Source organism: Eschscholzia californica, unplaced genomic scaffold (genome assembly GCF_041429995.1).
Source record: "Eschscholzia californica isolate CP2 unplaced genomic scaffold, dmEscCali1.0.p SCAF_2, whole genome shotgun sequence".
Taxonomy (NCBI): Eukaryota; Viridiplantae; Streptophyta; class Magnoliopsida; order Ranunculales; family Papaveraceae; genus Eschscholzia; species Eschscholzia californica.
Window position 1 is genome coordinate 53,654,009 of NW_028238309.1, and position 26,897 is coordinate 53,680,905.

The following is a 26,897-nucleotide window of genomic DNA, read 5'->3' on the forward strand; positions in this document are numbered from 1 at the left end:
TGCATTTCTCCAAAATATCTTCTAGTATATAGACAGGGTTTAAGGAGGGTTGTGTGCTTGTATCCCCCACCGGTCACTAAATCTTCTATCTCTCTCTCTCTTTGTGTTTCTCTCTCTATCTTTATTCGCCGAACTGGCTTCAACAAGCTTCTACCCTTCTCCTCCTGTTACTCAAATACACCATTCATGGAGAAGAGGAGGAAAACCACGCAAAAAATTCTTCAAAACCCAATGTTCTCTCTTCAATTTAAACTCAGCTACTTGATTTCACAGCTTAAATCTCCCAAATTCTGTCTCTTGTGAATTACATTCTCTTCAATTACATACCTTATCTAATTCAATCTCATGGAAAACTTAGAACAATCCATTTCAAGAGTTTTTTATGAAGACCCACCTTGGATTACTTGTATTTTATCAAACCCTAATCTCAAATCTTCTCATACTACTAATAGTAAATCAGGGTTAGTAGAGACTGAGAGAAGGAAGTATAATGCTCTTAGAAGAAGACAGATAAAGATGGAAACTGAAGCTTGGGAGAAAATGGCTGAAGAGTATAGAGAATTACAGAGGGAAATGCTTGAGAAAAAATTAGCTCCTAATTTGCCCTATGTTAAATCTTTGTTTTTTGGGTTGGTTTGAGTCATTGAGAGAAGCAATTGCTAAAGATCAAATTTTGCAAGAGAATAAGAAACAGAAAGCAGCTTATGCACCTCATATTGGGTTATTACCTGCTGATAAAATGGCTGTTATTGTTATGCATAAGATGATGGGGTTGTTGATGACTGGTCATGAAGAAGGGTGTGTTAGGGTTGTTCAAGCTGCTGTTCATATTGGTGAGGCTATTGAGCAGGAGGTAATAATTGGTCTTATGAAGTTTTCGAATTTTTAAGCTTAGTTATCCTAAACCTGAGTTTTGAAAAAGGGAAAACAAAATGGGGCTTTAATGGAATATGCCCGAAACTCATCCATTTTTGGTGTGTTAGTAATTTGATTTTGACATTGTATTGAATTTGGTTTATAAGAAAAGAAAAGTAGTATGAAACTGTTCAAACATGTAGATATGAAATTTGGGTTGTTGGGTACTTGGGTGCATTTTTTATTTAACTTGTCATTAAATTTGTTACATGTTGATATTGACGTTTAGTTTTGGTAGCTATATCGGAAGGCTGAATGCTAATTATAGATCTCTCATGTAGACGATACAAACATATTTTACGCAGTACATGAGGTGGTGGTGTGATGAGTTGATGCGTGGTGTACAAACATAATATTTTGGTGTGAACTTGTGCTATCATTTTGTAATAGATGAGATTTTGCTCTTCTGGTTGAGGAGAACATGATATGCGAAAATATGTCTCGTCCCCAAAGGCACATATAGAAAAAATTTGCATTTCAAATGCCCGCTTGACGAAGTTCACGTTTATTTCATAAATGCACCTGCAACGTCCACACTTGCTGCCTCTTTTCCCCCAAGTGAAGATGGGTCTGTGTAGTTTACTTCATAACTGGCAGTAAAATGAAATAAAAATAAGCCATAGGGTAATATAGAGAAAATAGCTCTAACAACTTTCACGGGAGTCAACATCGAATTTGCAAAGAAAAAAATGCTTAAAGATGAACTAATCAGTAAATAGGGAGTCAAAAGAGAGAAATATAGGACCAAAGGATGGCTAATTAAAACCCAGGGGACACGAATTTACCCATAAAAAACTAAAAAAGTAAAGGGGTTGGAATTTTTTTGTAATTGGATTCTAAGTCATTATATTTATATCATTATATGGCATGCATCGTGAATAATATGGAATACATCATTAATTGAACGAGCACTTCCGCTAAATAAGACATCTTGGGCCCTGAAGGCCGTATAAAGATCCTTAAGGCCATCCGAGGGGCCTGAAAGACCAACATCTACTTTATTTATTCCCTTAATTACATGAGATAAATCTTGATGATTAACTGCTTCCACCGATATTCGATCCGAATACCTCATGGGCTTAAGAGGTGGTGACCAACCACTGTACTAGAGGGTGATGGACAAAGGGGTGGGAATTGAACCCTGACCTACAAGGCAAACATCTGGCATTGACACGAACAGACTCACACTTCTTCCGTCAAAGTTGTTGTGTTGTCTTATTATTTATAAACAAACTTCTATTTGGAATTGACATTATGCTTTGGGAATGTGGGGGCACGTGCCTCTGCAGGCCCCAACATTGGTCCGCCTCTGATATATTGGATTTGGTACCTTTTTTCTGCCATCTTCTTCTCCTTCTTCCTTTTCTTTCATAAGACTTAATTCGAAGTCTCTCACACTCATTATTTGATTTGTTATTTTGTGTGCCATAAGTCATTGATTGATTTCGATTATCCTAAATTTGAAGAAACATTATGACTTGATTGATGATTTTTTTAGTTTGCATTAAACTAAGCTTGAGTAAATTCCTGATTAAGATTAGTTAGAACTTTTTGGACTAGCCTACTACTTGCAAATTTTAATGAATGAACTTCCTTTTTGCATTTATGGTGTTGAGAAATGGGTTGTCAATTTGTCATTTATTTTGGGTATAAGGAAGTCATTTTGATTTAGCTTCATTATTTCACAGAAAAAGGGTTACCAGCTATGAGTCTATCGTCTCTGAGACTCGAGCCCAACCCCATTTTAGTTTCTAACAGGAGTAGCAAGGGGAGGAGTACATTTGGACGTGAGAGACCTCTTCTTCATCTTCCCTACGATTCTAGATCCTCCAACACAGTAGTAGGAGTCTCTGCTAATGCTGCCTCTCTATCTTCTTCGCTTAATGTGGCTGATCAGACAGTAGATAAGCTTGACCGAGTTGGTTCGTTGAGCCAGGTTGCGGGTGTGTTGGGTTGCCAATGGGGTGATGAAGGAAAGGGGAAATTGGTCGATATATTGGCCAAGCATTTTGACGTTGTTGCTCGTTGTCAGGTAAAAACTACAGAATCTCCAAAAAATTTCAAGGTTGTCCATTTCAGTAGATTTTGTTGCGTACCATGAAAGAGATATGGTTAGTACTATTGTATATGGTACTATTTCTCAAGTTTTCATTGTTAATAAAAAATATATCAGCCTAGCCAAGTAGCCAAGTCAACAATGAAACGTGTTATTATCTTTAAAAAAAAATGAAACGTGTTATTTGTCCGCTTCATTATCCGTAAGAACTTCTCAAGTTTTCATTGGTATCTGATCGTGCTCACTTGTTGTTTGATTTCCATCAAGAGGTAGATGGGCTTAGAGAAGCTGAGCTTGCCAAGTCCTTTATTGGGACAACAAAGAGAGGAATAGGACCTTGTTACTCGAGCAAGGTGATCCGTAATGGCATTAGAGTAAGCGACTTGAGGCACATGGATACTTTCCCTGACAAGCTTGATGTTTTATTATCCGATGCAGCATCACGTTTCGAAGGGTTTAACTATAGCAATGACATGCTCAGAGTGGAGGTTGAGCGGTACAAGAGATTCGCCGACAGACTGGGACCTTTTATTGCTGATACAGTTCATGTTGTGAATGAATCTATTCAACAAAAAAAGAAGATACTGGTTGAAGGTGGTCAAGCAACCATGTTAGATATCGATTTCGGGACATATCCATTTGTAACTTCTTCTAGTCCATCTGCTGGTGGAATCTGCACTGGGCTTGCTATTGCTCCGAGAGTCTTGGGGGACCTAATTGGAGTGGTAAATTGATTTTCTTGTTCTTGCTCTATTCCACAGGGAAAGCTCCACGATACTTTAGGAAACACTTTCTCTTGCTTTTGAACATGCCATCTTCTTTTGCAGGTCAAAGCATACACTACAAGAGTTGGGTCTGGTCCTTTTCCAACAGAGATGTTAGGGGTAGATGGGGACCAACTTAGAACTGCTGGTCAAGAATTTGGCACCACTACTGGTCGACCTAGAAGATGCGGTTGGCTTGATATAGTAGCATTGAAGTATTGCTGTCAAATTAATGGTTTCTCTTCTCTCAATCTTACCAAGCTCGATGTCTTATCGGGGCTTCATGAAATTCAGCTGGGAGTTTCCTACAAAAACATCGATGGCTCATCAATTAAATCTTTCCCCGCCGATCTTACCGTGCTTGAGCAACTAGAGGTCAATACCGAATATGAAGTTTTACCTGGGTGGCAGAGTGATATTTCTTCTATCAGAGAATACGGAGAACTTCCGGAAGCTGCAAAAAGATACGTCGAAAGGATAGAAAAACTTGTCGGTGTTCCTATTAACTACATCGGAGTAGGACCTGGTCGTGATGCCCTTATATTCAAGTGATTTCACCATTTTTCAGGTTAGAACTTACACATTAGACAATTTCAAGTGAAGTTCTCTTCCAATTGGTGTCAGTGGGCTTTTCTTTGAGAAGAAAGGACAACATTGTTAAGTTCAATTCTGTTCAATAATTTGTCATAAATGGTTGTTCGAGTTGTAAATATTGTGTTCAATAATGAGTCTGCAACTAATACCATTACTAAACGAAAATACTGAGTTGTAATAGTTTGTTTTTGTAATGTCGAGCAGATTCACTTAATCTTCAACCTTGAAAATTTTCTGCACTTTGCTTCTTAAACAGGGGATTGCTAACATTACTAGGGATTAGGCAGAATCATGTTCTTCAACATTCAAGTTGACCTATCATGGACCTAGAAGGCTACAATGTTCATGTCCAAGAAAGAGTAGTTTAGTTAGGCTTTGGGCCGTAGTTTAGTTGGGCTTTGGGTTGTAATTCAGTTGACTTTAGGACTGTTCCGATAGGGGTTTTATTTGGTGGTTATCGTGCTTATCACATCTTATTGTTGTATCAATGTCACTGTAATGGATATCATAGTAAAGAGAAAATGAGTTGGAGGCGTGGAGGTAAATTCGAACCCAACCCAACAATAAAAAAATTTAAAACAGGTCCAAGTGTCGGAAGAAGTACAATTTTTTTTTTCTTCCCCTCTTGCCCTTGGACAGGACATTCAACATCTTCTTTTTTATTTTCTGACTACAGACAGTTTGAACATTGAATTTATGTCCGATCATGAGACGCAAATCTTTCATAAATCCTAAAACTTGCCATTTTTTCTGATCTTACCTTTTTCCTCTCTTTCTAAAATATTCAGATCTTACTTTCTTCCTCTCTTTCTAAAAGATTCAGATCTTACCTTCTTTCTCTCTCTCTATCAAAACAATTCAGATCTTACCTTCTACCTCTCTCTCTATCAAAATTGTTTCTATAGCGCCAAGACTCTACTTGAGATGTCTCTCTTTTAGGAATAATTCTTGTTTGCCCCCTAGTTCATGATCAACGTTCCCCTTGGTTTTTGTCTTTCAAGAAATATGATTTTGGCCCCTACTTTAATGTTCCGTTACTTAACTATTAGGATTGTCCTTTCTCTTCCAACTTTACCCGTATTTTAGTTATGTTCTCTCTCTACCTTTTTCATCCTTTTAACAACAATATCAAAGAAAAGGAACAAAGAGAACTCTCTTTTCTCTCCCCATATGCTTCTCTCTTCTCCCCGTCTCCCACTTTCTCCCTATCCATCTTTCTTTCTCTCTCTTCTTCTTAATTTATCTTCATCTTCTCAGAGATACAATTTTTTTTCTTGATATAATCTCTTCCTTATAATTAATATAATGGAACAGATAGATCAGACAATTGGTACAAATTTTCAGGCAGAGGGATCCTTTAATTCAGGAATTATATTGGACGAAAAAAAATTATGATATGTGGTCTCAAATCATGGAGATGCATATTGCTGAAAAAGAAAAGCTTTCGTTTATTCGTGGTAATGCATTACCACCTACTGAAGATGACATTAAATATGAGAAGTGGTACGCAGAAAATCAAAAAGTCAAGAGATGGTTGTTGATGTCTATGACTCCAGAAATTATGAAGAGGTACATTCGTTTACCTACAGCTCGTGATATTTGGAAAGCTTTATCTAAATCTTTTTATGATGGATCTGATGAGTTGCAAGTTTTCTCATTGAATCAAAGATCTTTTTCCGCCAAACAGAATGGGAAGATACTCTCTGTATATTATGGTGAACTGGTTGAGATCTTTAGTGAATTAGATCACCGTAATAAAGTGATCATGGAAAACGAAAAGGATATTGTATCTTATCGTAAATCAGTTCAACGACAACGTGTGCATATTTTTCCTGCCGGGTTAGATGGTGAATTTGAACAAATTCGTGGTGAAATTTTGAAAAAAGATCCAATTCCTAATTTGGAAGAGTGTTATGCTATGGTCCGTCGTGAGCTTGTTCGACGCACAACGATGAACGGAGAATCTGAAACAACTGATGCTTCCGCAATGATGACTCACAAGAAAACAAAACCAAATCTTGTTAAAGCTATTGGTCAATCCGACAAATCAACTTATAAGTGTACCAACTGCAACAAAATTGGTCATACCAAAAGTCATTGTTATGAACTAGTAGGCTATCCAGAATGGTGGGATCAAAATCGAAAGAAAAACTCCAAGAAGACCCCTGTAGCTGCACTTGTTGAGACGGAGGTAGAAAAACCAACTATTGAGCAAGCTTCAGCATTGGTAGCCACTACAGGTAACGTAGGTTAGGTTTCAAATATTTCTACACATGTTTCGAATAATACTTGGACAATTGATTCTGGAGCTACAAATCATATGACTTTTGATTCTAGACAGATTTCGACCATTAATCAATCCTTACATACATGTGTCTCTACTGCCAATGGCACTTCAGTCTCTGTTGTAGGGGAAGGACCTATATCTCTTACTGACACCCTGAATTTAGACTTTGTTTTGGTTGTCCCATCTTTAGATCATAATTTATTATCAGTGTCTCAAATAACTACTGTTTTATTTTGTGTTGTCCTTTTTTAGCCTGAATTTTGTGTATTTAAGGACATCCAGACAAGACAGACGATTGGTTATGGTGTCAGGCGAGGAAAGCTGTATTACTTGGACTTACTATCTGAAAGCTCTAGTAAATTGCATCAGGCATTAACAGTGAACAATTTTGAAGATAAAAGTAAAGCTAAAATATGGTTATGGCATCGACGTTTAGGACATGCTTCTTTTGGACACCTTAAAAAATTATTTCCGTCGTTATTTATTAATAGTGATGTTTCAAGTTTCCAATATGATGTTTGTGCACTTGCAAAAAGTCATTGTACATCGTTTCCGTTAAAATTAAATAAAAGTCCAATTCCTTTTATGACCTTACATTCGGATGTTTGGAGTCCATCTAAGGTTCCCACTTTAGGTGGGTCACGGTGGTTTGTTACATTTATTGACGATTGTACAAAGATGACTTGGGTGTGTTTGATGAAATCTAAAAGTGAGGTAAAAGTATTATTTCAAAAGGTTCATAAACTGTTTAGCACTCAGTACAATTCAAAAGTCCAGATACTTCGTAATGACAACGGTGGAGAGTATATAGATCATGAACTTCAAACCTATTTGGAATCCCATGGTATTGTGCATCAAACCACTTGTCCAAATACCCCTCAACAAAATGGAGTCCCTGAAAGGAAGAATCGTCACTTATTAGAAGTCATCAGGGCTATGTTAATCGAAGCACATATGCCGTTATCTTATTGAGGAGAAGCACTTCTTGCTGCAACCTATTTAATTAATAGAGTACCTTCTAGTACTATTGAGTTTAAGACTCCCTTTCAAGCTCTAACAGATGTTATAACCTCTCCGACAGTTTCAAATTTACCTCCTCGTATCTTTGGTTGTGTAGCATTTGTTCATCTTCATGAGCACCAACGTACAAAACTAACTCCAAGGGCATTAAGGTGTGTATTTGTAGGGTATGCTGCAAATAAAAAAGGTTACAGATGTTATCATCCTCCAACTAAACGAATGTTTGTTACATTGGATGTTATCTTTCATGAAAACTCCATGTATTTTTCATCCGAGTCTGAACTTCAGGGGGAGAAAAGCAAACAAGAAGTTCTGACTCTTGATTATGAAGAAACGGAAAATCATATAGAAGAGAACAATCTTGGATCTAATATTGAAGTAAATTTAATTCATGAAGAAACAATACCAGATGAGTCGGTAGTGAAAGAAAGTGTTAATTAAATCGTTGACGATATTATGGATTTGTCTCCAATTGAAGCCACCGCACCAGAGGTTCGTGATACACCAAACCAATCGCTTGTCGAGGATGATCCTGAAGCACCATCTGAACTATCTAGGAAAATATTACCACCGCGTCAAACTAGAGGTATTCCTAAACCGACATATGAACCTGAATTGTCTAGTAAAATCAAAATATCCTATGAGTCACTATCTGTCAGATCATCGTCTGTCAGAATCAAATAAGTCATTTGTAAATCAATTATCTACTGTATATATTCCTAACAATGTGCAGGAAGCCTTATCTGATCCAAAATGGAAAGCGGCTATGAATGAGGAGATGAAATCCTTACAAAAGAATGATACTTGGGAGCTAGTTGATCGTCTAGTTGACAAAAATCCAGTAGGATGTCGATGGATTTATTCAGTGAAATACAAAGCAGATGGTACAATTGAATGTTACAAAGTGAAACTAGTGACAAAAGGCTACACTCAAACTTAGGGAGTCGATTACACAGAGACATTTGCTCCAGTTGCAAAAATCAACACAGTTCTTGTCTTGCTATCATTGGCAGCAAATTTCGATTGGCCACTTCAACAATTTGATGTGAATAATGCTTTTTTGCATGGAGAACTGTTAGAAGAAGTATACATGAATCTTCCACCAGGATGCAATATACCAAAGACACATAACCAGAAGGTGTGTAGATTGAAAAAGTCATTGTATGGATTAAAACAATCACCAAGAGCATGGTTCGGAAGGCTTACAAAGGCTATGAAGGAGTTCGGGTATCGCCAAAGCATTTCTGATCATACCTTATTCATAAAAAGGCATAAAGGAAAACTAACAGCACTTATTGTATATGTTGATGACATGGTAGTCACTGGAGATGATCCCGGAGAACGGAAGGCTTTACAAAATTACTTGTCTAAAGAGTTTGAGATGAAAGACCTTGGTGAGTTGAAATACTTTCTTGGAATTGAAGTATCTCGATCAAATAAAGGAATTTATCTATCCCAGAGAAAGTATACTTTAGATTTGTTACATGAGGTGGGTATGTCAGCATGTGAGCCGATTGATACATCTGTGGAAGAAGGATTAAAATTGTTCATTGAGCCTAATCAGATCCCGGTTGATAAAGGAAGATATCAAAGACTCGTTGGAAGGTTGATGTACTTGGCGCACACGAGACCAGATCTTGCATATGCGTTAAGTATTGTTAGTCAATTCATGCACAATCCCGGAGAAGAACACATGAATGTTATTTTACGCATTTTGAGATATTTAAAGGCAACTTCGGGAAGAGGTATTCTGTTTAGTAAAAATTCGAGTTGTCAAACTATTGATGTATATACTGATGCAGATTGGGTCGGGGAAGTAAATGGTAGGTGATCAACTGCAGGATATTTTACCTTTGATGGTGGGAATCTTGTTACGTGGAGAAGTAAAAAACAGAACGTTGTTGCACGTTCAAGTGCAGAGTCTGAATTTAGAGGTATGGCAGATGGCATATGTGAAGCGATATGGTTAAAACTCCTCTTGGACAATTTAGGATATCCTTCTGAAAGACCAATTCGGTTATATTGTGACAGTAAAGCAGCATGTGATATTGCTCACAATCCAGTCCAGCGCGACCGCACAAAGCATGTTGAGGTAGATCGATGTTTTATTAAAGAAAAATTGGACGACAACATTGTAGAGTTACCAAAGATCCGATCTGAAGATCAATTGGCTGATATTCTTACTAAAGCAGTTTCAAGTCGAATTTTTTTGAAACTGGTAGACAAGTTGGGCATGTGCGACATCTATGCACCAACTTGAGGGAGTGTTGAAATATATTTCCATAGTATGAGATATCCCATATAATATTCTTTCTATATTGAGGTATTAGGAAGTAACAATTATTAGGAAGTACCAAATATTAGAAACTACTAAAGATATTAGAAGCTAATAAATATATTGTAAAAGTAGAAACTACTAAACTAGTAGAATTCCAACTCTATAAATAGAGACTTGTATTTCTTTTATAAACCATCAAGGAATAAAATAATCTCTTTGATCAATTTCAACTCTCCCCTCGTTTATCTTGAATTGATAAAGATGAAATAACAAAGTGACAAAATATAATAACAAATAAAAATAAAATTGGTAAAGAAAAAAAAAAGGGGGGCCAAATTAAAATTTGGCAGAAATCACAATTTCTTGTGAAGTTCATTCATACTATGTGAAGAAAAACAACATTAACAGACTGTGTATGTTTAATGAAGATCTAGGAAGAGAAAAGTGGGGGAAAAAAAATAAAAAAACAATTACAACAAACATTCTCCCTATCTAAAATGTAACCAATGATTCTTGTTTCAGCATTCTCTCTTTAAGTTCCATTGGTAACAAAACAACCCAAATCACTTGCATATAAGAGAGCAGGATTCTTGTTTTAGGTTTTCTCAACTATCTTTCTTTCCTCCTTGATGTCATGAATCTATGTTTATGATGGTGGAGCTGCCTCTTCATCCTCATTTGGTGCCGAATTACTTGAAGATGCAGTTTGAGCACTGTCATTACCAACTGGGTAATTGTATCGTTTAAGGACTCTATCTTTGTTCTCCTTCCACCACTCCTCTGCTTGCTGGTTCACAAACCTCTTTTTACTGCAAACACATAAGAAGCATTTCAATTGTTGACCGGAGAAAGCTATTACCCGAGCCCGACGTTTTCACAAGAACCGATACTATTGATACCTCGAAATTACTTATTCATTTATCGGGCCGCTTTTATTGTTTATATATCAAGGCCCATAACCCACGAATGTGGGCCGTTGCCATCGAAATTTGAGGTTATTTTGATGTATCAATAGCATTGTCGCATTTCCCATGAATTGAGATTGACAAGCTATATGTACCCGGAAAAATTTCAACCAGACTTGAAAAAAGACTAGATTTTAGAAGGAAAGAGAAGACAGGAGAATCAATTTGGTAGCAAAATGAAGCCAATAACAAGTCTTTCTAATCACTAAACAAACCAACTAGGCTATAAAACTTACCTGAATCTAACCCGCTTGAAGATTCGGGTTCCATTCCGAATGGAGAGAGTTATATAAACACCGGGTTCAAATTGCTCAGTCACTTCAGTATAAATAGGCGTTTTTGAACCGTTCTCATTTCTTTCATTAGAATCTGACTCCTTGTTTTCATACTGTTTACTTCCTTCACCTCTTTGTGATGAGTCCGAGATAGTGGTGTCATTTTGTTGGTCAGGCTCCAAACAGTCTGCCGGCAAGGAAGAATAAAATTCAGACGATTGGCTTTCTTTTGTTTTCACCATACATTCTAACCGACTTTGTATGGATTTAAAGCTTTCGATCTCACAGACCTCGGCAGGCAACGTCTCTTTCATTTCCTTAAACTGAAATATTACATAAAAGCAAGGAAATCATCTGTTTCTCGTCAAATTGATATGTCAATGAGAGCAAAGAAACCCCGAGAAAAGAAAAAATATGATTATATGTAATGGGAATGATACGCCTGACTTTCAAAATTGTTAAGATCAACGCACAACAAGTATAGTGACGATCGCAATATGGAGACGATGGGAATGACTTTCAAAGATATGATCAACTAGACATGTAAATCTTCACCCAAAATCACATTATCTACAACCTCTCACCCCCAAAAAGAATTTGGTAGATTTCAATGTAGCAGTAGAGAAAAGAAGAAGAATTGAAGTGATTGTAGATCGAACACTACTAAGAAAAAAAAACGTCGTAATTGTTATAAACTTTTAAGATGTAACACATTCCGATGCTATTTATCAACTAAGTCCCTCTGGAGTATGCATGCTTTAATAGTACTTTCGTATTTTTGTCTAACGCATAATATATATATAGCAACCGAATTCATGTTAAATAATAATACCTGTGCAGCGATGGTCTTGATAAATTCTTTTGCCACTCTACCACTTGAAGCTTCCTCGGTAACCATGGCAGCCGTAGCTGCAGCTTCTTGAGCTTCTTTTTGTGATTTCTGCATCTCTACATCTTGGCTCTGACACTTCTCTTTCAAATTTTTAACCTAATTACCATATAAGGCATCAGTTAGAAAACTTTATACGTAGAATCTGTAACTTACCGAATTAAGCATCCGATTATGCTAGTGACCTGAGTTTGCAATTTCAAGACTTCTTGGTTCAATAGTTCATTTGTTTTCTTGAGGCTATCAATGAGGCTCTTAGAAAACAGAGGAGTTGCAGCTCTCGGCGGGCTTGGCTTCCTATATGGTGAAGCAGGTCTTGAAGGCATTGGTGGCTGAGATGGCGTCTGAGCTTGTGGCTGAGGCGTTGGTTGAGGTGTTGAAGTATTAACTGGTTTTAGACCAAATTGAAGTGCACTAAATGGACTTTGAAAACCCATATCTTTTAGCTGAAAAACCGATTGAACTTGATTACCTTGAGTTACAGGTACAGGTTCAGGTTTTATCGCCGATTTAACCATTTTGACGTCAACGAACTTCACTAAATCTGGACTAGGAGATAACAGAGTCCTAGACGACTTCACCTCTCCTCTATCTATCCTATTATCTGTCGAAGATTTTCGAGGTGTAACAGGCTTTTTGGTAACAGGAGTAGTAGGAATGCCAGATTCAGCTCCTTTAAGCTTAGCATAACAAGAATCACATACACGATGCGGTTTTCCAGGAGTTGGAGCTAACGCTGCTTTCAGAGCTTTCTTCGAGCTACAAGTATGGCAATGTACTAAACCACAATTGTAACAGTTATGCCTCTTTCTAGTGAAACCAAATGCTTGACGACATCCAGAGCAAAGAGATTGATCGGCCCCAGATACCCATTTATGAATGCATATACACGCAGTAAAATTCGACCCACATGATATACTTTTCACATGCCTATCTTTTAATGCTTCGACTAAAGTTGGAGATTTTCGATCTTCATGATCCCCGTGTCCTAATCTTCCATTAGCACCTCTACCCCAAGTGAGCACTTCGTTTCTCGACGTCAAAACAGCAACATGGGTTTCGCCACAAGAGATTTCTTCAATGAATTCACCTACCAATTTATCTTGAACTAATTTAGGTGTTTTACCATCGGAAAGTGGATTTCCTAATTGACCATATTCACTATTTCCCATGGTAAATACATGTCCCGAGGTTGTAAGAGCAACGGTAATACTATTTCCACACGCCAAATTATAAAAGTTGTAGTCAATAAGCGAGGGAACACATGTTGGGACTAGTTTTGGTTCTTTGTCTCCATGACCCAAACGATATTTGTCACCATCGCCCCACGTAAATAACTTTCTAGATGAAATGTTAGAGCCGGACTGGCTCATGACCTCTACAATTGCTGCCGTGTGCCATGGTGCACATGCCACTTTAACTGTCTTTAGTCCACTTAAAGATTCAACTTCTCTTGGGTAAGCCACAGTTTCTCGATCTCCATGACCCAAAACACCAAATGCTCCATCACCATAAGTTAACAGTTTTCCCGTAGAAGTTACGAGTGCGGTATGCCATGTGCCACATGAAACAGATAAAATTTGAATTCCTTCTAAAGGGCCTGAAACTCTTTTAGGAGTCCAGTGACTAATGTCACTGCCATGACCGAGAAGTCCGGTATTTTGGGTCCCATCTCCCCATGTAAATACGTCACCAGACGTTGTTACGGCACATGTATGATACTCCCCGCACGCAACATAATCTGCATTATTGAGTGCCAAATAATCCACAAGTTGAGGGTGACTAAGATCTGTACCAATCCCGTGACCAAGTCGTCCACCGGATTCCTCGCCCCACGTGAAAACCTCACCCTGCCTCGTTAATAGTGCAACATGTCTAAAACCACAAGCAATCTGTTGAACATCTAACACAACATTTGATTCTAAGGGCTTAGGAATCAACACGTCGATTTTTGAAGGTAAGGAATTGACAGATCCTTCGACTAGATTACTGTCAGACCAAACCTCTCCCCAAATGTAAACATCACCTAAGGACTCAATATCATCTGGTCCAGAACCTTGACTTGAGCTACTAGGAGCACTAGAAACACTAATTCGAAAACCATCTGCTGAACTTGATCTTGGTTGCATATTTCCGCGGTCTGATGACCCCACATCTGAGCTTCTAAAGTTCGAAATAGATTCACGGGGAAGACTTGAGGTAGCTTCTAATGATGCGCCAAAAGGACGATAAGTTTGAAACTCACAAACATCAGTTATCTGAAATTTGTAAACAACAAGACTTCCAGAATAAGTACATCACCTACAAACTAAACCAACCAACAAATTTTGCATTCTGAGTGAAGTTCTTAGGAAAAGCAAAGGGATAAGAAAAATGACTCACGTCAGAAATATCACTTTTCGAACGTCTGGAACGTTGTCCCGGAGAAATCAATGTCTTAAGGCCTGAAAGCCACACCTCTACTTCAACTTTGTCCTTGCAAATCTATTTCATAAGTACGATTAAAGAATAATAATATCGGTCTGCTAACGATCATTAAACTTAGGTCAAGGTTCATAAAAATATGAAATATTAAAATGGACATAAGTGAGATCGGATTACTTACTAGATCAAGAGATCTTTCCCCGTTATTATATAGAAGAGAAAATGACAAATAATCCTTTTCGGGGCGCAAAAATCTCCTAAACACAGCCTGCGCGGAAGAAACAACACGAGGAGAACAAATGAATGAATACATTGTGTAGCAACTTTTGTGCAGGATTAGTTAGATGCATACAAATAAAAAACGATATAGGACTGAGAAAGAGGCCGACTCACAGTTCTTTGTCCAGGTATGATTCTTGAAATTGTAGATAGTTTCAAATTTCTTTCTTTACCATGCGAATACCAGATGAGAGTTGTTTCGTCCTGATAATACATAATTACATGCATATGTGATGCTCATTGAGATGTCGATATTGAACCATCATATTAAAAAATAAACTTATAAATGTGCTAAAAAGAAAATCTAACAATGGTTGATTGAGATGATTTAGGTTATGTAACATAACTAACTAATCAAGTTTTCGTATTTTGAAGTTTGACTTCAAGAACTACGGTAGTAATCGTCATAATAAGTGCAACACCTATAAGAATGACTAAAATGGAAAGCCGAAACTGGAAGTGAAACTTAAGTAGTATCATTGGATAAGAATCGTGTATTGAAAGGCCATAACTGCGTTCATACAAAATATTATGTACATCATTTAAAGCATTAGGTGATATAAACCGACCCGAAGTTCTAATAGTCGTTTTCTTTTCTTTTATGATATCCTCTATTTATCACTTGAGTTTACGGATAAAATGTCTAATTAAAAGTTTCCTAGGTTGAGTCGAAGTTTTTATTAGAATTATACTAGAATAAGGAAAAATCCTTCCAAATATATAAATAGGTCTTAAAGTATTTGTTCTAACGGTAGCTTTAAAGAAAAAAGAATCGAAGAGAATTTTAGAGGAGTTATATGAAGACTTTAAATTCATTAATATAATCTTCAATTTAATGGACATCAAACTGAATCGAGTTGGAAAACTAGAAATATATTTACGTGTCAGCCTCTCTATAATGATTCAGTATCAAGTCGGTGCTTAGAGTCTCAACCTTCGTTGTTTTACCTTTGAAAATACATGTTCTTTCTTTTGTTCTAGGTCTCTCCAATGACACAAAGGCATACCAAGATTAAATCATTAACTTACAAGACAAAGGGAAGCAAATCAAATCAACATATTATATTAAGCTTTGATATACTCCTGCTTAAAACATTGAGAGTGTTTCGCTCATATAGTTTGCTTCATGTAATTCTTCATTTAACATTAAGTTTTTCTATTGTCATGTATCATGAAAACGTCCATCTATCAAACAAATAAGGTCTTGAGGGGCTCGACACTAGACCTTCTTAGTTAAACAGAGAACTTCATTATTATTGAAACAAGTCTAACTATTTTAAAGGCCCAACGTGCACCTTTTTGACATTAGGCTCTTTCATCACCTGATATATTATGAGATAGTCCGTTGTACTTTTTCGAAATGGTTAAAAAGTATAATTACCATATTTTCCATCATAAAATTGGTCTAATAGTAGTTAGCAAGTTGTCAAAATGGTACCATTTTCTCACGGCAGTATGATGGCTCGAGGATTAACCTTAGAAACTTACACATTTCATACTTATATTCCTTAGAAAACATAGGACCCAATTATTTGAACTAAAAAGACTTACCGTAGAAATTCTGAATGGGCAAAATTTGGGCTTTCCTTTCCGACTGTATTTAACTAACTGAGTACCTTTCTTCAAAGTAATGAGGGCCTTCACAAGAAAAAGTGAAAAATGACATTAGAAATAGTTAAGGACACTAGAAAAAGATTAATATCGAGTTTTCTCTTAATACTTAGAAGTACTTTTCTCTTCCTATATACAACTTACAACAACTTTAATACGAAAAGCCAAAAGACACAAATTCTAGTGTAAAATATTTAGTCTTGATGTTGTTAAGGACAATTGTGTCATAAGAACATGATTACATTATACGGCATGGATATATCGTAACGATAGAATAAGGACATAATTTTCATGAAACAACATAAATATGTTGATAATTACCCTAAACGCCAGATAAAGAACCCTAAAGGTTATTAAACAAACTTCACTTACTTTATACATACATAGACCTATAAATTGTCGAAAAGTGCCTTGAATATAAGTCGATATCATATCTGGAGTGCGACCCAAGAAACCATTTAAAATTTTTGGTCCGGCCCATCTATGTTATGTTTGTCCTAGTCTTCCATGTGCGGCTATCAATGTAAGCGAAATTATTCTATTCTCGGTTTTGGAGGAATTTGTGGAGGCTAAGTGGTAGGGTTAGTGAGTTACATTATAAAAAACTATTGAAAATTCTATGTAACCTTGTTCTTCATACAAAGTCAAGATCATCGCGATATTGTTCGTTGTTCAGTAGGTTTCACCACGTAAATCTTTTGTCTTCCTGTATGATCTTATTTCATTCATTGCCTTTATTATTCTCCGTCATTACACTAATCACAATGGGAACACAAACCTCAAGACTCGAACCCACAACCTCTTAGATTTTAGAATGCACAACCCTTGAGCTACAAGGCCCATGCGTAGTCGTAGTGATTCACATTGTGGTAAGTAGAGCTATAAATCTTAATGGAGCATTGCATAAACCAATTCCTACATAAATTAACCTAAAAACAGATAATATGAAAATGAGGAAAGAAGAGAGCTCACTTGTTCAATGTCACGCTCAGGATTTCCATAACTAACAAGATCTGCCATTCCATCTGAAACAATTCTTAGGAAACCCTAGGAGAAGAAGAAGCATTCTCAAGTGCTGTATACCTTTCTTCTTCATCTATAATGAGATTGTATTTTTCTCTCGTGGCCTATCATCAATCAATTTCCTTCCCCCCTCCCAATATTCAATCAAATCTACCTCTCTAATTTTCTCTACAAATTTTGTTTTGAGTTTTGAAGATCAAACAAGACAAACAAAACCCATTTCAAGAAATCTAAGATTATAGAAAACCTAAGAACAGAAATTTAGTGGGAATCAAGGGAAGAATGAGAATTGGGAAAAAAAAATTTTGAGAAGCTGAAAATTGGTAGATATTCTTATTAGGAGGAGGAAATGAGGGACGTTTGTTTTCTTCAGGGGAATGTTTGTATGTTGTAACTGAAAAATGTATGGTGTGTTTGGAACCTTTGGTAGAATGTGAGAGTTTGGAAATGAATTCTGGCTTGGTGGGAAAACAATTCTGAGAAATAATGATGGGCTCTTTTAGACTATTTCAACTAAAGGAAAGTTGAGGTAAAAGTAAAATTGTGTGTGGGGTTATTACATTAGGGCCTTGGGTCGATAACTAGGAACACGCAATAGATGATGTTACTGGTGGTCAGCATGTTCAGTAGGATTTGCTCGTGAACTCTTACATACTTCAACTTAACAATGTATTAGAGGCAAATAATCTAATCTAGAAGAGATGATTAACGAGGAGGAAAGGATTCATGTGTGGGATAAGAAATAGCATGAAATCCTCCTTTGAAAACCAAGTCAACAACTAAGGAAGCTTCGACGAGTTAGTGACCTAGAATAAATACTTCAAAGTATCCTTGTACTTTCTCAACCTCACCGAGGATACTGTGCCTAGTTCTCTTGTATCTCGGAACTCCTCAAGCACGCCGAGCATCTCGCAATTCCTCAAGTACATCGAGCAGGAGGTACATCTCGCATGATTCCGACAGCCTTGGTTCACCTACTAGGATTCTTATACCCTTTGGTCTGCCTACTAGTTAGAAAATGTCCGAGCATCTCACAACTCCTCAAGCACATCGAGCAGGAGGTATCTCGCATGATTCCGACTCCCTTAGTTTGCCTACTAGTTAGAAAATACACCCGTAAATATGGGAAAAGCTAAGAGTCATGCTTTCAAGGTTGAATTAGCATAATTAACGCACGCATAGCCAACAACAATGTCATGGTTATTAGTCCAAACATAGTCTAGAGCTTAGGCTATGGGTTCGAACTAGATCCCAGGAAGCTCACCCCAAAGCTTTTTTTATGTAAACTCAATGAGTTTTTGCCCATAACATAATTTTGTACCAGCTAAACTTGGATTGGTGCAGAAGAGGGGATGACATTGGAACTGTCTATCTTAAACAAGATTATCTACCAATTCTTCTGGGGATCTTTTTTTGGTTACTGGTGATTGACTAAGCATTTGGAACCCACCAATTAGGCTTGTACCCGGTAGCCTATCGGATCGGATATAGGCATATCCGTATCCGAATCCGATAAGATTAACGAATATCTGGAACTTTAACAAAATTTTAAATTTTTAACCACTAGATCTAAATAATAAATCTCATCCATACATTTTGTATATTATTATGAATAAATTTAAATTTTTATTATTTTTTTATATTACTTATCGGATACGGATATTTATCGGATCGAATATAAGTGTATTCAATCCGATAAGCAGATATCCGATAAGGAATATTCAAATCCGTATCCGAAATTTCGAATATTTTTTTAAATTTCGAATATTTTTTTAAATTTCGAATACGGATGCGGATCGGATGTCGAATATTCCGATATCCATTTGCAGGCTTACCACCAATGAACAATCCTATCTTATCAACTTGAATTTACATTTTTATGAATAGACACAGATTATATAACAGAACAACAAAACCTTATTAACCGATAGAATGAATACTTAGAACATTCTCCCACATATAGACATTCAAATCAGATCCAAATTGGGTTTCTCATAGAATAATAATCCAATCCATACAGCTTTCTACTTGAACTATTGAAATATTAGCAGTAGCCTCACATGCAAAATTTGATACCAGAGATATATTTAGAAAGTAACCATCATCGTCACTGGTGATCATTTTAGCAAATTTATCTAAACTCAACCTGAAATGGATGCCGATCATCTATAATATGAAGCCATGATGTAGAGCATAACTGCAGTTCCGGACGTGACAAATAGTTCCTGCACAAACAAAAGAGTCAAACAGAATGAAGTTACAAACCACAACAAATCCATATATCGATCAATTCCAACAGCCTGCGTATTTTTTGCTCATACAGATCTAGACAAACGTATGCCTAAATCACATGTTTATGATTCAAATGAATAGCTGTATTTGGATCTGGCCAAGGATTAGGAGAATGCTTCAGTTTTGTCAACCCCAAGTCACTAAGATGCGGGACGTTCATTCCAGCTCAGTTTGCCTATTCAGGCAGATGCAATTCATGAAAATCAGCAGATCTGATTCTGGTCTTTCTTTGTTTGATAACCAACTATAGGTTATTATTGTGGAATTGGGTTTCAGTACTCGAATCAGTGCAACTAACATGGTTCATGTTCATTTTAATTCTCTTATGGTTTAGTTTGGTCCCCATGCGTTCAATTTCCAACTGAACATATTTGGGTAATGTCATGGTCTTTAGGGTTGGGATTTGCACTATGCAAATTCTGAGGAAAACTTACCACGGATGACCTTGGTCGGATAAGCATCCTATTCAATTTCCTAGTAACATGACCATCATTTTCTACGGTCTTGTTCTTACGAATTATTTAAAGGTATTATTGCAGTGTCGCTGGTACCTGGTTGTTGTAAAGGAAAGAAGGTATGTAACGGCCAAGAACCTCAATTAAGTTCAGAATGCCCGTGAAACCCTACATCAACAGTTAGAAAACCAAATTAGTGGAAGGTAACAAAAGAACGAAGGAACAAAAAATGAACAATGAGAAGGCGACTCCAAGAAGGAAATGTATTCATGGTGTATGTTTTTCCAAGGGGTCAGATCAAAATCTACTCAGGGCCAAGTTCTCGATAATGTTGACAAGAATTCTGCCCTTGGATTACCATCCCCATGAGGGGCTGAGCCTGAGTCTATAATCTAAGTAAGCTCAAAGACAAGAAGCCATCAGAATTGATCAAATAAGAATAGTGGAAGCACACAAATAATTGAAAGCAAAAATTCAGAACATATTCAGGTTTTAGGTTCTTCGAGAAAGAAAAACAGGGTTGAAATTTGTAGACGGTAGAGGATAGCTTCCTATACTTCTTTTTTTAACACTAAAAGAGCACTTAGCATTTGATTATTCCTAAATTATTGCATTCACAACCCCATAATACAAGAAGCTAAAATGGAAGGGCGCTCCCCTATCTTACTGAAAGCAACTTCAATCTCTTATATTACTTTGATGTAGTTACAATGTTACATTGTGGACACGAAGATGGGTCGTGTTTTTTTTCGCCACAGGATGGACAAGACCTACAGCCTCAATTGGTTGCCTTGAGTCGTGTTTCCACGACAAAATGAATCAGCATGGTAAAATCATTTTTTTTTATGCTTTATTACCCATATTATGATAGGAGATTAGGAGGAACAAAATCAAAATCCTTGAAGAAAAGTTAAGGAACTTGGAAGTTGACATGCCAAACTATAGCCATGAACCAAATAATGTACAGTTGAATTCAGTGATAACAGAATATTATACATACCAGTGAAGAAAAAGCAATACACCCGAAAACTAGTCCAAGCGAACGAAGTAAGCGTTTTCCCATTCGTAATCCCCGACCTTCATCCTCACCTTCCTGCAGCCAATAGCAACTACAGAATTTCAATGAATTGAACCAAGTATTTAAGCAAGTTCCTCAAAATATTATTGTATTTCGACAAGAATGTAAAGCCATTGGAACGTGCAAGTTGAGTTCTTTAGTGGCACTCACACTAAATGTGGAAGGAGGAGGTTCTGAAGCTTTCAACTTCTCAAATATTCTGTACACGAACACGAAAGCTAGAAATTGCAAAGGTTTCCACTCAGCACTGCGTTTGATAAAAATCCAAGCAGTCTGCAAGCATACAAGGAAACAATGATGTTATCACCATTCAAGAAAGTAAAAGCAAAGATGCAAAATAATTCTGGGATTTGGGAACTAAGCTTCTATTTATGACAAGTGTGATAGAACTTCTAGTACACGTTGTCATACTCCCTGGCGGTTTGGCAGAACCTTGCCTAACAGAAAAAAATTACTAGACAGTTGGGCTCTAAACACAGACCCAAGAAAACCCTGAAGCTATCAATAACTACTAGGCAGGTGGGCTGGCCAATTTACTCTTAACTTTGGAATCAGGATAAGAAGATGACCAAGCCGAGCAACTCCCAAGTAAATCGAGAGACAAATAGATAAGGCTGTTGGTACTCGAAGACGTGAGAAGTTGGTTAATTATTTATACATATTAACTGACGACCTTTCCGGTTCCTCAGACTAGTTTATTTGGTTAATATAAATATTTTTCTTTTATACTAAGAGTGATCAATTTCTCTATCTTTGTTTCTAAAGTAGGAAGTGCTCCATCCGTTCCTAAGTAGCTTCCCCCCAAAGGACTCGACATGGTGAATTTTTTGGTTAAAGATTTGATTTTTGCATTTAAGGTTCATTTGTATCCACATGAGTGAAATGCATCTTTTCATTTTGCTCCCATTAGACATTATTTTCCTTCCCAGCCCAAAATTCTCCAAAGACAATACAACAAAGTGAAAGAAAAAAAACGGCTGAAGTATTACAAATATATATACATACATACACACACACATACATATATATATATATATATATATATATATATATATATATATATATATAAATACGTATATGTATGTATATTTATTGAGACTTATTCTCCGCATGCATGAAAAACTTACAAAAACAGCAGATATTGCCATGTTAATGCGCATGTCCTGTACGTCGGACTTCGCGAACCTGCAGGTAGATTAATAAGATAATATGAACCAGTAACACCGAAAGAACTGTTAAAATGAACGGCTAGTAGACATGAAGTACAAAAGTTCATCACTACTAATATTATCACAAGCTGATGCCATCTATTGGTGCTAATTTGGAAATCTCATGTCATTGATTAATTCCATACTCCAATTAGGTGTTCTTAGGGTTAAAAGCAAGATGTAATGAAATACCTAGGCCCCCATGGTACAATCGGTTGTTTGTCAGCATACTTGATGTCCTTGGAGACCTGCACCAACAAACATTTCAATGAAGTTAATTGACAACTAGAAGTTGATGAAATATGTATGTAGAAACTTTTGAGTCTTTTATTAATCATGCCCATGGATAAATATGCACAACATGTGAACCAAAATTAGCAAAATAAAGAATCAAGGTGATAAGGTAACGAATTCAGAGCAAACATTAATCGTGATGCCTCTCATCGCTTTCATTGTATAATACCTTCAGAGGCACCACAAAACCAAGAAAATAACTAAGATTGACATCTATGTTAACGCGGAAGTTATTTATGTGTACATAATATGGTCTACTTTTATAAAGGTCTTCTTGGTATAATTGACCTTCTAGCTTTGCTTGAGATGCCTCCCCTTCCAAGGAACAATAACAATATTTAGATGGGGATCATGACCCAAGCTCGTCTATAGAAATTTCAGCTTGGACTTTCCATCCAAAATTAAAAAGCAACTGTATGTTTTTACTTTGATCAAGTTGCAACCCAAATTCTTCAAGGTGGTCTCCTTTGTTGAGATCCTGGTATTGTATGTCGTCATATTTCCACCAAAATGACATAAATGTTTCCATTAAGGGCCCAATCAAGAGGAAACTTCACTTACAATTACCATGTTATATATTTCAACCTTAATAACGAAATATTTCAATGAAAAATATGTCAATAACTATGAGAAGACATAAATTTGATTAACCAAATAGAACTTTGTTCATCAGAAACAAACGACAAAAAGTAAGTTAACCATACAAAAGAAGATATACAACAGCATATGTCATCCATACCTAAAAGTTTGTCCTTCACCGATGGACTTAGAATAGATATTAGTATACTACAGCATATGTAAAGTAAGGAAATAACACTACCTTGAAAGAGCCAGTTGTCAGGCCCTTCTTCCGATTTGTTAGCTGTGACATCATAACTTTATCATATGCCTTTTCTAACTGGAGAGGAAAACAATTCTTTTACATTTCAATATTAAATAACTACTCACTTATAACAGCGGAAAGGAGTAACATAAAAGAAATAAAAAACACTATTTGTAGCCTACTCGAGCTGCTGTTGCTTCATCGCCTGTTCTCTCAGCTTCCTTGCGCTTTTTACGATATGCTGCCTTAATCATATCAAATCCTTCAATTGAGCTGACACCTAAAATCTTTTTTTTCAAAAAGCAAATATATATAAAGTTATAAACAGCAATAAACATGCCAAATCATTCGTTCTATCATGAACTTATAAGTATAATATTCGTAAATAAAGTTACCTCATAAGGATTTATATCACTATCTGAACTAGAACTTCCTGCAGCAGATGCAGCTCCACAGACTACTCTATAGTTATAATGTAGCTTCCTCGGAAACCTTTAGCAACCAAAATAATCAGAGTGGACACTTTAATTAGAAGGAATCTCGTCACATACACCCCAATTACATACACTAAAATACATTTTAGATCCCAGTTTTCACTTTTGCTGATTATTTGGGACAAAGCTTAGCTAGAGGTTCAAATTCATGGGGTGTTAGCACTAGCACTAAGCCAAAAAAAAGTATTTCGTAGTCCCGAGAACGATGAAAGCGCTATCTACGAGCTATACTAGTACTATAGACTAAATTTTTCCATTTTTCCATAATAGTAATAGGAAAAGCTAAACAATGAAAACCCAAACCTTAAGTCACCAAGTTATCAAGAACTTGGATAAATTGAACTGTACATTCTACTAGACTAAACCATAAACCCTAGAATCATACTCAAATGAAGCTTCTCTATCAGCGTACAACAATATCAATGCAGCATAAGCTAAAAACTCCAACAATGTTTTCTTAACTTGCAAGCTATTTTAATTTCCAGAAATATATGAAACAAAACTTCAAAAAAGCTTACCTAACGAACGAAAAGGGGATTTTTGAATGTTGTTGACCTGCTTTTGAGAAATTTAATCGAGAGAACTGCCAATTAGGGCACTGAAAGACATTTGACATCGACATGGCCATTAGCTGATGACTTACTTTACAGTAGATGAGAATGAATTGAGTGGATTTTTTTAATTAGGGTTTTCTTTTGTAGAAATGGCGGACAGCGGCCATTAAAGTCTGTTGTTTTTCTTCCCCAGAAGCACAAAGCTTATAAAAACCCCCCAATTTTATCCAAACTTCCGAGGAATTGAACATTTTGTGCGGAAACGTTGCAGTCTACTAGTGAGGAGTAGGTAACGGGCTGGCCCGACTCAGAGCTCTTAGTTGGATCAGGCCTGTCGCGTAATGAACCTAGGGCTGGGAAAACGATCTGAGAATCCGAAGCCATTATGGACACCAAAATCCGTTGAAGGCCACGTTTACCCAAGTCCGGAAAACGAGTTCAGCCCGACCAACCTGACGAAATAAACGAGTTGAGCTCGAATTTTGAAGTGTTATCCGAGTTTTGAAATAAACGGGTTCTTAATCTTCCAGAAAGGGAGATTTTTAGAGAGGAGGAAAAGAAAACATAATTTTACAATTTTTTTTTTTAAGATCTCTATTAATGGAGGTCACTCCTAGAGATAGAAAGGGAAGAAGGTGATGAATATAAAAAATGAGGACGGATACATATTAGGGACTAAAAAAGAAATAAGAAAAGAAAAAGATAAAAGGTGCAATCTTGAAAAACTAAAATCCGACTTTTTAGGCAATGCATGGAAAAACACAAAACGGTATCGTCTCGACATTTCTCATACTTTCGGAGGCCATGCAGGAATCCGGTCACTCTTTAGGGGCCCAATCAGTAAATAACTTTAATATCTATATACATTGTGTTTATGTGTTGCATGCATGTATATTATTCAAATATAGTATAATACATAATAATATACATTACTACATATAAGTGTGGTGGTGGACCGTGTATGTGATGGTTATATGATGGTGCCATGGTGGTGACCATAAAAATATATGTTACTCAAGAAAAATGGCTATGTGTTGGTACCCAACAAAGGTGACCATGAAAAATAATAAAGCATGTCCTGTAGTCGAATCTACCAGCTGATTTATTGAGGGTAGAGGAAAGTTTTTTTGCGACAAGCTTTGTTCAAGTCGGTGTAGTCTACATGTATTCTCCAAGTGTTGTCCTCCTTTGGGACCACCACTACGTTGATCAGCCACTCGGAAATATGTCTCACTGATCACTCCTGAGCCAGAAGCTTCCAAACATGTTTGTGTGGAACAATATATGTACTAGGTGTTCACTGCGTCCGTAGGACGCGGTAGATCCCTTTTGGCTAACGCCTTCATGTATGAGCGAACCTAAAATATATAACCTTGCTACTCATCAATTGTGCAGAGTATGCTTTTGTGGTGCGTGTATACTGGGGTCATGCATAACCTAGACATGTATGTATCGCGACACATACACGTCTAGGTTATGCATGATCCCAGTATAAACACACCACTAACACATACTCAACGCATAAGGCATAACGCAATCGATGAGTAGCAAGGTCATATGTTTTAGGTTCGCTCATACATGAAGGCGTTAGTCAACAGGGACGCGGTGGACACCTAGTTGTAATGGAAATGTATAACCGGCATTAGGATTATGAAAAAGAATTATTTTAATTTAATAAAAAAAAAAGTACAAATGTTAATAAAAAAAATGGTATTAAGTGCACTATTAACTTTGAACCGGCTCATTAGTATTAAATGCACTATTAACTTTGATATGAAATAGAAATTAGATTAGATATTTATAAGATTATGTGAATGAGTTTTAGAGAAATGACAATAGATGAAATTACACCATTCAAACTTCATGGATATTACAACAAAGAGAAAATAAAGAGAAGATAATATGAATTCCAAACTAACAAAGTAAAAAAGAATGGTAAATGAAATAGAACAGAAAAAAATTAAAACAAAATACAACAACGGATCTTCTAGTTCTTTTTCTTTATTTTCCTCTGACTTGGTTGTCAATCTTCCAGTTTCTTTTTCTTCATTTTCTCTGACTTGGTTGTCAATTAATTGTCATTCTCCTATAAGAACAAAAAAAAGGTAAATATTAATCACAAATCAAAACCAAAATAAATCTTGAAGGTTAGAGTACATTTACATAATGAAAAAGAGAGGAAAGAACACCACCTAAATTAAACATTCAAACAGGAATTCACACTTAAACATTCAAATAAGAATCATACCACTCTTGATATGTTTAAAAATTGTGAGCCACCACTTTATCCTTCTAAAAATGATTTACATGTGCAGATTA

At 36.5% G+C, this 26,897-nt stretch overlaps 4 protein-coding genes across 6 annotated transcripts; 2 read left to right on the plus strand and 2 right to left on the minus strand.

The window, feature by feature from the left end:
• Positions 1-34: 34 nt before the first annotated feature.
• LOC147559030 (adenylosuccinate synthetase, chloroplastic-like) lies at positions 35-4,593 on the plus strand. Its single transcript, XM_086659136.1, has 4 exons — positions 35-853; positions 2,604-2,947; positions 3,190-3,696; positions 3,799-4,593. The coding sequence occupies exons 2-4, from the start codon at positions 2,621-2,623 to the stop codon at positions 4,285-4,287; spliced, it is 1,323 nt and encodes a 440-aa protein (XP_086515262.1). The 5' UTR covers positions 35-853; positions 2,604-2,620; the 3' UTR covers positions 4,288-4,593.
• A 1,147-nt stretch (positions 4,594-5,740) lies between these two features.
• On the plus strand, positions 5,741-6,963 carry LOC147559031 (uncharacterized). Its single transcript, XM_086659137.1, has 2 exons — positions 5,741-6,578; positions 6,890-6,963. The coding sequence occupies exons 1-2, from the start codon at positions 5,741-5,743 to the stop codon at positions 6,961-6,963; spliced, it is 912 nt and encodes a 303-aa protein (XP_086515263.1).
• A 3,310-nt stretch (positions 6,964-10,273) lies between these two features.
• On the minus strand, positions 10,274-17,858 carry LOC147559032 (PH, RCC1 and FYVE domains-containing protein 1-like). Of its 3 annotated transcripts, XR_015234478.1 has the most exons (10): positions 17,330-17,858; positions 16,298-16,384; positions 14,861-14,950; positions 14,649-14,735; positions 14,426-14,527; positions 12,229-14,301; positions 11,987-12,142; positions 11,445-11,477; positions 11,116-11,341; positions 10,274-10,723 (listed from the first exon to the last, which is right to left on the minus strand). XR_015234478.1 is itself a non-coding variant. In XM_086660810.1 (9 exons), exons 1-9 carry the CDS (start codon positions 17,375-17,377, stop codon positions 10,561-10,563), a joined length of 3,168 nt encoding a protein of 1,055 aa, XP_086516936.1. In that variant the 5' UTR covers positions 17,378-17,855; the 3' UTR covers positions 10,274-10,560. The 3 variants fall into 3 exon arrangements, 1 of the variants encoding a protein (XP_086516936.1); XR_015234479.1 differs by lacking the exon at positions 11,445-11,477 and having other exon boundaries at positions 17,330-17,792; XM_086660810.1 differs by having other exon boundaries at positions 11,116-11,477; positions 17,330-17,855.
• Positions 17,859-19,356: 1,498 nt separating this feature from the next.
• On the minus strand, positions 19,357-24,847 carry CJD1 (Chloroplast J-like domain 1). Its single transcript, XM_086660812.1, has 11 exons — positions 24,793-24,847; positions 24,543-24,751; positions 23,926-24,022; positions 23,713-23,817; positions 23,528-23,605; positions 22,606-22,661; positions 22,333-22,390; positions 21,356-21,478; positions 21,128-21,220; positions 20,224-20,295; positions 19,357-19,605 (listed from the first exon to the last, which is right to left on the minus strand). Exons 2-11 carry the CDS (start codon positions 24,650-24,652, stop codon positions 19,543-19,545), a joined length of 855 nt encoding a protein of 284 aa, XP_086516938.1. The 5' UTR covers positions 24,653-24,751; positions 24,793-24,847; the 3' UTR covers positions 19,357-19,542.
• Positions 24,848-26,897: the final 2,050 nt, after the last annotated feature.

Excerpts from the sequence above, each read along its gene's own strand:
- LOC147559030 (XM_086659136.1), top strand. The coding sequence starts at position 2,621 with ATGAGTCTATCGTCTCTGAGACTCGAGCCCAACCCCATTTTAGTTTCT. Across the intron at positions 2,948-3,189 it reads ACGTTGTTGCTCGTTGTCAG|TTTTCATTGGTATCTGATCG; the intron begins GTAAAAACTACA and ends GAACTTCTCAAG. Across the intron at positions 3,697-3,798 it reads TGGGGGACCTAATTGGAGTG|GTCAAAGCATACACTACAAG; the intron begins GTAAATTGATTT and ends CTTCTTTTGCAG.
- LOC147559032 (XM_086660810.1), bottom strand. The coding sequence starts at position 17,377 with ATGGCAGATCTTGTTAGTTATGGAAATCCTGAGCGTGACATTGAACAA. Across the intron at positions 14,528-14,648 it reads GGGAAAGATCTCTTGATCTA|ATTTGCAAGGACAAAGTTGA; the intron begins GTAAGTAATCCG and ends CTTATGAAATAG. Across the intron at positions 10,724-11,115 it reads TTCAAGCGGGTTAGATTCAG|TAAAAAGAGGTTTGTGAACC; the intron begins GTAAGTTTTATA and ends ATGTGTTTGCAG.
- CJD1 (XM_086660812.1), bottom strand. The coding sequence starts at position 24,652 with ATGGCCATGTCGATGTCAAATGTCTTTCAGTGCCCTAATTGGCAGTTC. Across the intron at positions 22,662-23,527 it reads TGACAACTGGCTCTTTCAAG|GTCTCCAAGGACATCAAGTA; the intron begins GTAGTGTTATTT and ends TTGTTGGTGCAG. Across the intron at positions 22,391-22,605 it reads ATTGTACCATGGGGGCCTAG|GTTCGCGAAGTCCGACGTAC; the intron begins GTATTTCATTAC and ends ATCTACCTGCAG.
- LOC147559031 (XM_086659137.1), top strand. The coding sequence starts at position 5,741 with ATGGAGATGCATATTGCTGAAAAAGAAAAGCTTTCGTTTATTCGTGGT. Across the intron at positions 6,579-6,889 it reads AGCCACTACAGGTAACGTAG|GACATCCAGACAAGACAGAC; the intron begins GTTAGGTTTCAA and ends TGTGTATTTAAG.